At 36.3% G+C, this 11,826-nt stretch overlaps 1 protein-coding gene across 2 annotated transcripts in view; it reads left to right on the top strand.

The window, feature by feature from the left end:
- The window catches only part of KIAA1324L (KIAA1324 like), a 99,795-nt gene that overhangs the window by 73,563 nt on the left and 14,406 nt on the right, over positions 1 to 11,826 (top strand). For both annotated transcript variants that reach the window (XM_003782635.1, XM_012811437.1), the window contains exons 17-19: positions 2,778 to 2,904; positions 7,758 to 7,936; positions 8,936 to 9,101. In XM_003782635.1, coding sequence (XP_003782683.1) covers positions 2,778 to 2,904; positions 7,758 to 7,936; positions 8,936 to 9,101 — 472 coding nt within the window. The remainder of the gene's footprint in view (positions 1 to 2,777; positions 2,905 to 7,757; positions 7,937 to 8,935; positions 9,102 to 11,826) is intronic.

The following is an 11,826-nucleotide window of genomic DNA, read 5'->3' as shown; positions in this document are numbered from 1 at the left end:
TTTGTTGCCTTCTTTCTTCTCAAACTTTAACAGACTTACTCTTGTACTTTCTCAAGATTAACAGTTTGCTCCCCCCTCCCCCAGAATGACTTCTCTGTGTCTAAAAGATAAGAGGAAAGTAATTTGGGGGATAGAGATGTGAAATGGAGAGCATATTGGTAGTTTTTGGTAAATGATCAGATAAACATAATTATTTTTAAAGTTATACATCTTTGTTATGCAAAAAATAGTGTTCTTGAAGAATTTTTCTCATTAGTTACTTAATTAAAAATTTTTTTGAGTTGCGTTTGCCAATATAGAAGGTGGAATGTAGGGGTAATATTTTGTGTGGCATGGTTTCTGTTTATCATACTTACCTTTTAAAAATCTGTTTCTTACTCTGAATATATTCGTTACTCTCTTTTTACAAACAGTGAAATTAAGGCAGATAAGAGTTAAGCCATTTTTCTAAAAATCACTATTCACCCTTGTTCTTAGCTTTGAGAAATAACACTGAGCCTCCGTTACAATATGTCATAAAGATGTTGCTTTTATTCCCATCCCACCATGTCTGCTTAGTCCATAGCATACAGACGCCTTGGAAAAATAAATATTCAAAAATGTAGTTAATTTTTAGACACAGAGGTTTTTTTGTGAGTGTGTTCATATTCTAGGCTTTCTCCGACTGTTTTAATCAAGTAAGAGGATAAAATTTTACTTTGTTGACAGACTGGAGATTATAGTTTTCATCCACGTATCATTAGAAAGGCATTTGAAGTTAAGACTTAAAAAGCAGTGTTTATTGTTTGTTTGTTTTTGGATTCCCATTATTTTGTGTCCTTTTGCTATTGGGTGTTTCAGGATAACTGTATTCAGCACCAGCTGAGGTCTGAAAGAGGTTCCCAGGGCAAAGCTTAAAATTACATGGCTTGACTTAAGGGAGCTGAAAGTATAATAGACAAGTTAAGACAACAGTATCTCTTAGTTTAAATGAATTCATGAACGAAACAGCCATTCTCACTAGATCCTTTCCAAATAGCTTCTGGCTTCAATCAGCAAGAATTCTGTACGTGGTAGTAGCAGGTTAATTTTTCAGCCATGCTGTGATTATCTGTTCCTGAAATGAAGAAGGCAAGTTGATGTAATGGACCTGCTTCTCAGAAAGCAGAATTTCCAAAAGTTTCCATCCAAGTCCTGCCTTGTGATTGGTTTGGTGTGATTCCGTCCCTGTGTCTAGGCCTCATCCATCATCTGCAGAATGACGGAGGTAATCACCTCTAGAAGTCATCAAGCTAAGGAAAGCTAAGAGTGCAAAACCGTTTGTGTGACCAAGCTGTGTGTTGAGCTACTGGTTGGTTGGTTGTTTTTTTCACTTTAACAACTTTGTGATTATGTCTTTCTCATCCCCCATAATAGACCATGGTCCTGGGCATCATTCTGTCCCCTAAAACACTTTGCCTAAGTGCATTACCTTAGACAGAAATTGCAGCCTCTTAACATGTGAGGCCTTTCACCCCCAAGCTCCTGCCTGTGTGCCCACCACTCACCCACTGCCTTGCTCCTGAAGCTCCAGTGACAGTGACCCATGTGTAACCTTTCACTGATTTGTCATACTTTTTCATCCTTCTGGCAGGAATTCCTTTGCTTTCTTCACTTTTATTCTGGCTCCTATCAAATATTCAAGACTCAGCTTAGGCATCATTTCCATCAAGATGCCTTTCTAGAACTTTTAAAATTATTATTATCTGTATCTATCTTTAAATTTTTTTTTAAAATTATAGAAATATAATTCACAAACCTACAATTTACCCATTTAGAGAATGCAATTCAGTGATTTTCATTATATTCACAGATTGCTGGAACCATCACTACAGTCAATTTTAGAACATTTTTATCACCTCAAAAAGAAACCTCAACCCCTTCAGTTATCACCTGTGCGCTAGCTTCTTTCCCAGCCCAAAGCAACTGCTAATTTGCTTTCTGTCTCTACAGATTTCCCTACTGTGGATTTTCATAAGAATAGCATAGTATGTTGAATCTTGTGGCTGGATTCTTTCACTTCACATAATATTTGAGATTCATCCGAGTTGTACATTTCTTTTAATGGTGGGATAAGATTGCGTTGTACTGATGCACTATGTTTCATTTATCCATTCATCTGTTGATGAACATTCAGGTTGTTTCCACCTTTTGGTTATTATGAGACATACTTCTCTGAACGTTTATTTACACATTCTTTAATTAAATCATAGCTATGTACATTAATGCAGTCATGGGGTACAGTGTGCTGGTTCTATATACAATCTGAAATATTTTCATCAAATTGCTTTACATAGCCTTCATGTCATTTTCTTAGTTATTGTGTTAAGACATTTATATTCTACATTTAGAAAGATTCACATGTACCCTTGTACATTTACACATTTTTGTGTGGACGCTTGTTTTCATTGTCCCTGGGTGTATATCGAGGAGTGGTCTTGCTGGATTATAGGACAACTCTATTGAATTGTTTGAGGAGCCGCTGGAGCACTATTCCAAAGCAGCTTGCTTACCTTTCTGTCAGCAGTGTTCGAGGGTTCTGAGTTCTCTACAACCTGACAACACTTGTTAGGATTTGTCTTTTTGATTCTAGTACCCAGATAGGTGCAAAGTATTATTATCTTGTTGTTTTGTCTCTTTCAGATTTTTTTCCACTTGCATTTCCTTGGGATCTACACAGTGCTCCCCAGAAAGTGATAGGCACTCAAATATTGATTGGATTGAATGTGTTACAGAAGCTGTCATTTTTTTTATTTCAGCAAGTGCCCAGCAGGTACCTGTGATGGGTGTGCATTCTATTTCCTGTGGGAAAGTGCTGAAGCTTGCCCTCTGTGCACAGAGCATGACTTCCATGAGATTGAGGGGGCCTGCAAGAGAGGATTTCAGGTAAGGACCAAATCCATCTAAGCAGAACTGTGCCATTAAAAATATACTTGGTTAGTCTGGCACCATATAGTAGAGACTCAGATTCAGAAGCATAGCTAAAGCTTATCATTAACTTAATGGGACACTAAAATACAGTAGAACCCCATAGTTGACCGCCTCTCTACATTGACCTCAAGTTGGTGTAATTTTCATAGATCAGACATGCACTATGTATTCATATGTGGGCCTTCCTTATGTTGACCAGTTTTTTTTTTTAGTCTCTTTGGTGGTCAATTTACAGAAGTTCTAGTGTATATTTAAAATCAAGTGTCTCAACTCTAAGACACTGGGGCAGATGTGCACTGGGCTTGAGGAAAATAAATCATGGCAAGGGAGACATAGGCTCTGGATATTTACCTGACTTATATAAATAAAGGACATACCATTAAACCAACATGTGGTTCATATAATGCAGGTGGAATAATTAAGAAGGGGATGGTATTACTGACTTACCACATGAAGCATGTCCAAAAAGTAAAGCATATACATATACAATCAAGATTCTGCTCTCTGTATTTTCTCTGTAATCATCTGGTCACTTATTTGATGTTGTTTTCTTAAATAAAGTTGAGATTCTACCCTATGTATTTTTGTTTGCTTTTTTACATTTACTATGTCATTAAAGGTATTCCTTCTCATTAAACTTTTTAAAAATATGATTGTTTTGTTATTGACAAGTATTCCATTATTTATACAGTTTTTAGATTTAATAATTTTCTTGTTAGACACTTGAGAAAAAATTAAAACCAGTCTTTTATAAATAACTTTGTACTATGCATCTTTGTTAGAAATTTGATTACCAAAAAGAAGTTAATTTGATCCAAGGAGATGAAAAATTTTAAGGTTCTCAATATATAATCACCAAATTTCTTTCGTTATATCAGTTTTCACTTTTGTCAGTAGTGTTTGAGAGAGTCTTCTTTGCAGCACTAGCTTTGAGTCGTATTGTATGGAAAAAGCTCTGCTTAATCTGCTTCAAGACTGCATGCATACCATTGCATAATCCCTGAAATTTCACTAAAATGACAGCAAAGAAGTACAGAGGAAAGTAAATCAAAATCAGTGCTGGAAACCCTAGTGGAGAGTAGGCATCAGAGGACTGGAGATGGAGATGGGATTTCTGTATGCTGGAAGGTAGATGGGATAGGACTGGTCAGCGTAGAGAGGGAATGCACTGGAATACCCACTGACTAAGGGGATTAGAGAAGGGAAATCTTCTGCCCAGGAAAGTCTTGAAGAGCCTGTAGTTAGCAGGTTAGAAGGCAGGAACGTGAGAGATGGAATCAGTGCCTCCACCATTCAGAGTATTTGGCAGCACTTGTGTTCAACTTACTAGGAAAAAAATATGGAAGACTATTCTATTCTCTAAGTTAATGTTTTTTAAATTTTAATGATAGTTAACTGGTAGTGAGAAATATATTGCACAGTAAACCTAGTATATAGACACAAATTAGACACTCAGAGATATACCTGAAAAAGTATGGAAAAAAGGAACAATGCTTATTTTCATATTTTATGATAACATAAAACATCCAGTTAATAGAAAATATATTCTTATTAATAATTTAATACAAACTAGGAAAAATACCCAGATAGACAGCACCAAAACAAAAATTAGGAAGTCTATTATTTAATTTGTCAAAACTGGTTGGGCATGGTGGCTCACACCTCTGTAGTCCTAGCACTCTCGGAGGTCAGGGTTGAAGGATTACTTGAGGTCAGGAGTTTGAGACCAGCCTAAGCAAAGTGAGACTCCATCTCTACTAAAAACAAAAAATTTAGCTGGTATGGTGGTATGTAGTCCCAGCTACTCGGGAGGCTGAGGCAGGAAGATTGCTTGAGTCAAGGAGTTTGAGGTTGCTGTGAAGTAGGCTAAGGCCATGATATTCTAGCCTGGGTAACAGAGCAAGACTCTGTCACACACACACACACACACACACACACACACACAAAAGTACTTTGTCAAAAGTGCTTACCTGCAGATAGTTTATTCACGTTTAGAGCACTCAGAGAGATGCTGCTTACTCAGTGCACTGCTGAGACAGTTCCCATTTTTAAGCGAGTCAAGGATGACAATTCCAGATTTATAAAAATGGTTTCTTATTAATCCTAATAATAACAATGATACTTTCTCTCCTCAGAAATAGAAATTCTTTTACTCCAAAATTAAGATATATCTTATAATTGTTTGTTAAAATAAATGAAAACTAAGCTGCATTCCTGTCTTGGTCCACCAGGTGTAACTCAAAGGTTTTGAAAAACTTAATGCTCTAAACATTTTTTAATATTCAGTGTTTCTTTTCCAGAATGTAATGAAGAGGTGTTGAAGTTTGCAACAGTTTCTCTTATTTCATTCAGACCATCTTCATAGGTTAGGTTCCCTTCAACTTATTATAAGAACGTTGAGAACAGGTGGTTGCTAGGTGATTCTTCTTAAGTATTTGCCTTTGCCTTTATGAATAATATCTTTTGGATTACTTTGATGTACTTGACATGTTGGAATTTATAATTCCACCCCCTGGAATTATAAATTTAATTTGAGAAATACCAGAATCAGCTAAATATATTCTTCTATTATACTTAGATTTCAATTTTGAAAGTATTTGCCAAAGGAGATTGAGCTTCAGTTAGAAAAATATGAACGTCATTCCTGAGTTCATACACATTACCTGGTGTATCCTGCTGCAACAGCCAACAAAGGGGTGGGATGCAGTGAGAATGGCCACCTCCAACCTCTGAATAAAACGTTTCAAATGAGCTTCATATATGAATGACAGCTTTTGCTGTGTTCTTCAATATATTGATGAACAAATGTGGAATTTTTTAGATGTCAAAGCTTCATGATAGAAAACATAGTTTTTTTGCAATAGGTATTTAAAAAATTTTAAATCATCCCCCAGTGTTTCAGCAGGGCTTTCTGTACCACCCTTTACAATTTTGCACTTTATATTGATTGAGCATGCACTTCCCAAATTTGTAACTATATCTAATACACACTCACATGAAGTTAAATGTACACAAGTCTGCCACATATAGCTGATACAAACAAGAAGAGCTGCAAAACTTGGAATAAAAGAGCTCTTATCAAATTAGATCTCAAAAATCTATTCCACATTCTGGTATATTAAGCATTACTTGTAAATGTCATGCAGTAGTAAAGATTTGAAGAGATACTGTGTTATCGCTGAGAGGAATGTTTTTTGATTTATCATCAAATTAATCTTACCCTGTTTATAAAATATCCTACACGCTGGAAGAAGACATTTTTCAGCTGTCGTGTCAGCCATTTTCTGTTTTCCTATGCTGTGTGATTGATTGAAGGAATAAAGCCTTCTAATTAATAATTATGTAATTACTAAGAGACTTTGCCAATAGCTTGACTTTTTTTCTTCATCAGTATTTGAGGAGCTTATCAGGAAGTTAAGCGTTCTGGGTTTACAAGTATCTTTCTAAATTTGGAGTTTTAAGATTCCATTTACAAGGCTGTCATTACACATGAGAGCTTGTCGTTTCTGTTGGGGGTTGCACATTTGATAAAGCCCTGTAGACTCTGGCAGAGTATCTTTTTCTTGTTAGAATGCACTTGAAGTAAACATTTGCCAACTGGAGTTTATGGTTTTCTCTGCTTTGTCATCATTTACACTTCAAGATGCAGCGGTTGAATTTGAACATGTTGGGTTTCTTACCTCATCAAAATGATGTGACTCATTTTAAAAGTAATTTATTTGCACTAAGTTTAATGAAAATATTATAATTGTCATGTACTAAGAAAATTCAATCGTGAGTATCCTTTCTATAAGACATGCCGAAATTTCCTATCCAAAACTTGATTGAAACTTTTCCTCAAGGAACTAAGATTCTCCTGCATATCACTTCATGCTAACTACAAAAATATGTTTATGAATATAAATATAAAATATAAAATTAAACATCATGGTGCTATCCTTCTTCAGGGTATTGGTAAAAGGTACACATTACAATCATACAAATTGCTAGGGGGTCACTGTATATGTTGAGATATGTAAGGAACCATGTACTGCACTCTGATTTTCTTTTTTGATCTTCCTTATTTGATATATTTTTAAAAATTTCTGGTTAAGACTCAGTATACTGATTTTTTTTTATTGACTACATAGTTTAACTATCTAGTGAATAAAAAAATGAAAAAAACATTGCCCAAAAGGGATTGAATCATCTATTTTTGGAGGACCAGAGCGCCTGGTGTGGGTAGTGATGACCCAGAATAATGCCTTCCTTGTTTTGCTGTGGGGAAGAAGAGTGCAGCCCATGTGCCCAACCCACAGGAGTCACCCAAGTCTGCCAACCATGGTGCCACCAACATGTCCTGCGTCCAGGGTCTGCTCTTCTGCTCAGAGTAGATGCTTTTTGGGAAAATGGGCCTATATGATGGGTGGATAAAAACCCAGTCTCATTAATTATATTAAACACAATCTAAGCCTTTATTAAAAAATATGACTGAAGTCAGGTATCATCAAAATTTAAGGACTATATCCCCCAAGTGTGTCCAATGGAGTGATTTTTATTCAGCTTCTTCAGCAGGTAGCAAGCCCTTCTGATGAGACAATCCCTGTTCTCGGTTTTCACATTTTCACTCATTATGTCTTTATTCACTTACTTCTATGTCCTTTTCCCTCCCTTTCTGAAGCTTCTGTTAAATGAATGCTGAATAATCTTGTCTGCCTACTGTAAGGAAAGGGTTAGAAAACTGACCTTGTAACACATCTCACTTTCACCATTGAATCTGACTCTCAGTGCTCATGTCGTATGTGGTTTTATTTATTTTTTTAAAAAAGGAAACCTTGTATGTGTGGAATGAACCTAAATGGTGCATTAAAGGAATTTCTTTGCCGGAGAAAAAGTTGTCAACCTGTGAAACAGTTGACTTTTGGCTAAAAGTGGGAGCAGGTGTGGGAGCTTTCACGGCTGTTTTGCTGGTGGCTCTGACTTGTTACTTCTGGAAAAAGAATCAAAAGTAAGTAATCTCATTGGAATGGTCATGTAAGAACTGGAGGGTATGTTTTATTGTGGAAATTTTAGACTTAACCATTTTATCCAATAAATAGGTTGGCTTAGAGACACAAGAAATTTCTCCTCATGAAGGAATTTTAGGAAAGGCATTTAAGAAAGCAAGCAGAGAAAATAATTGTTATTCCGATAATAAAAAGATCAAAGAACATAGAACCATTTATTATAAAACAAAGAAAATTGGAGGCTGCACGTTACTCAGGTAGATAGTAGTAGAACTGAGATTGCCAGGCAGATTTTCTCTCTGCGTCTGTTTTGCTTTTTATGACATAATGTTATCTTGTTGAGTCACCTTTTATTTTTTAATTTTTTTGTGGGTAGACATTCACAAAGAAGTGGACTAAATATATGGGCAAGTATATTTATTTGCTCCAGGTCTTCATAAATCTGGGATTGAGTATATTTATTGAGCCTCACATCATAATATGTATTGATCTGTTACATGGTTCAAATTTTTGACAATGATTTAAATCTCAGTGGGGCTGTGGAGGTTCTATATAGTAGTATTTAGTTGTAATATCGGGGGTGGTAGTACATAGGAATAAATGATATAAACAGGTGGTAAAGACCCGATCACTTGCCTATTTGATATTCTCATCCATATGAACTAAACTTTGGAAAGCTTGACGATGAATTAGCTTCCATATATTCAGGCCTCAAAGTTTTTGTTCCCCCAAAGTACTTCATAATTGAACAACTCAGTCAATATAAAGTAATTGGTAGAATTAACTATATTGAAGTAATTCTCTGGGATTCTGGGGAATATTTATATGTAGATGGTGTAGATACGTGGGAAAACATACTGCTTGGCTCTAGGTCAGAGTATTTGTTGGTACGATTATACTGCAAGACAATTCAGTGAGCTGCATATGACCATCTAAAATAATATTCATTTATATAAAAATAAATGGACGTTTATGTATTTCTTTTGTCTCCCACTACTTAGACTGGAGTACAAATATTCCAAGTTAGTAATGACGGCTAACTCCAAAGAGTGTGAACTCCCAGCTGCAGACAGTTGTGCTATCATGGAAGGAGAAGATAATGAAGAGGAAGTGGTATATTCCAATAAACAGTCACTCCTAGGAAAACTCAAATCCTTGGCAACAAAGGTGAGAGCAGAATTTTGACCTAGTATTGCTGGGCATTGATAAATCGGGGCCACATGAATGAAATAATAGCATTCATGCACACTTTGTTATTCAATGTGTTTATATCTCAGTGGGTATTTCTCCAACAGAAATGCCCTTGGAAGTACATGATGTAAGCACAAGAATATTCACTGCAGCACTATTTTTGCTAGTTAACAAAGTAGAAAGGACTTTAAGTACCAGGAATAAAGAGTTAAATGAGAAATTTTCATATATCAAAGTAATAGAATACTGTGCAACTCTACAGCTATTAGAAACCGAAATATCTATGTGTACTGGTAAGTCACTAGGTCTAAAAGGCAGTGTAAAAAACAACAAATAGACTATCACATTTCGATTAGAATACATTTATGCTATGTAGTATTTGCATAGCTGCTTTTTGTGAATAGAGGGCTAATAAAAGTATTTGTTCTTTGAAAGTAATATTTTTTTTTGTACTATTTGAATTTTTACAAATATACATGTACTACTTTATAATTTTAAGAAATAAAATATTTAGGTTAATAAAAGATCTCATGTTCATCCATTTGTTATTTTTTGTTTTTATTTTATAACAAGGTTATTTTGCGCAGAGAAAACAGAAGTTACATAAAGTATTGAGGTACATAAGGTAGCGTATCAGTTGTTAACCCCATTTGTCGGCTTTGGGATTTTGGAGAATGACTACTGTGTCCAGGCATAACATGAAATCTTAAATATTGCTTGAAAACACATTTATTGACATTCTTCATCACTGACTTAAAAGATGGGAAGTTGTCATTTCACCTATTAAAGATTAAAAATAGAACCAAAAAGAAGACAGAGCATGACTTTCAAATGATTTACAGCAGGATGGACAACTGACAAAAGATTCCTTTTATAGAAAGTATTTCGTAACCATTAGTTTTTACTCTGGCAATTTAGGCATATCAATACATTGTAGGAAATTATTTAAGAATAGAATGAATAAACCATCTTTCCTTTCTACTAATGGTTATTTTTTCTTTTATTAATATGGAAGTTTAAGGAAGGCACTCTCACTATGGAATAATAAATATGTGGTGATGGTTATGAGCGGAGATTTTTACTCTACTTGCAAGCTAATAAGTGAGTCTACCACAGTTTCATGGATGAGGACATGAGGCTCCTGGTCAGAGACACAGGGCAGTTTGGTACTCACAGAGAAGTACTAGGCAGAGTAATAGCTTTATCCTAGTTGTCAAAACCACAAGTAACCCACAGGGCTGTGTATCCCACAGGACTATGTGCAGAGGAAATGATAACACTTGGTTGTGTTATAGGAAAGGGACCCTAAGTTGGAGAACCTGAATTTTCAGAAGGGGTAGTAAGCATGTCTAGCCCTTGCTCCTCGGGGAGCTGTTATCTTTATGGCACTGGACAGGGAGATGCTGGTCATTGCCCTTTGGGAGATACTGTTTCCAAGACTGGAAGTAAGACTTAACTTTGCTTAGGAAGGCGATATTCTCTTTATATTCCAAGGATGTTTTCTGTACAAAGATTCTTGAAAAGATAGTGTAGATTAACAAAGAAGAATCAGTGTCTGATAAGATGTGCTGAAATGCAAGGGAACCATGGAGAATTCTGGTCTGTTTCCTTCATACAGCATTTAACATATAGTAAATAAAACTACGACCAGCAGAATGCCACGCAGCACAATGAGATCAACCTGTATTATTTTTTTTTTTTACTTTTCAGCCCTTTATTTATTTTTTACATTTCAAAATAATAAGGGGTTACAGTTGTTTTTCTTACATGGACACATTGTATGTTTAAGTCAGGGCTTTTATTGTCACCAGCATAACGTTTATTGCACCCAATATGTAAGTTTTTATCTCTCCCTCCCGGATCACATTCCCCTCGTCTTGATTTCCAATATCTTTTATGTCTCTCTGTGCCAACATGTACCCATCATTTCACTCCCACTTACAAGTGAGAACATGGGGTGTTTGTTTCTCCGTTCCTGAGATACTTCACTTAGAATAGAATAATGGTCTTCAGTTCCATCCAAGTTGGTATACACACATACCACATTTCCTTTATCCACTCATGAATTGACGGGCACTAAACCTGATTCCACATCTTTGCAGTGTAGGTGTCCTTTTGATAAAATGATGTCTTTTCCTTTGGGTAGGTAACCAGTAGGGGGAGTACTGGATCAAATAATCATAGTCATAAGAGAAATACCAACTAAAATCACAATGAGATACAAGTTTACACCCTTGTCAGAATGGTTATTAAAAAGTCACAACACAACAGATGCTGGCATGGATGCAAAGACAAAGGACACTGGTTGGTGGACTGCAAATTAGTATGACCTCTATGGAAAACGGTATAGTGACTCCTCAAAGAACTAAATGGGGACTTACTATTTGATCCATCAACCTGTATTATTAACCCCGATTATACCCACAGGGTCCCAGACACAAGTAGCTGAACACATGCTGTAAACCAGGCGTCCTCAAACTACGACCGTGGGCCACATGTGGCCCACTGAGGACATTTATCAGGCCCGCCGGGTGTTTTTGCTGCTGCTGCCTGTCCTGCTTAGCAGCCGACTTGTCCCGGGGCTGCAGTCCGGCCCTCCAGCGGTCTGAGGGACAGTGAACTGGCCCCCTGTTTAAAAAGTGTGAGGACCCCTGCTGTAAACCATCAGGGTTTATCTGAAAAATCTAGGCAGCTTTCCCTA

This window comes from Otolemur garnettii, unplaced genomic scaffold, assembly GCF_000181295.1.
Source record: "Otolemur garnettii isolate 467f Iridium unplaced genomic scaffold, OtoGar3 scaffold00005, whole genome shotgun sequence".
In the NCBI taxonomy this organism is placed as follows: Eukaryota; Metazoa; Chordata; class Mammalia; order Primates; family Galagidae; genus Otolemur; species Otolemur garnettii.
Note: the sequence above shows the minus strand (reverse complement) of the source record. Positions and strands in the feature narration are given on the sequence as shown.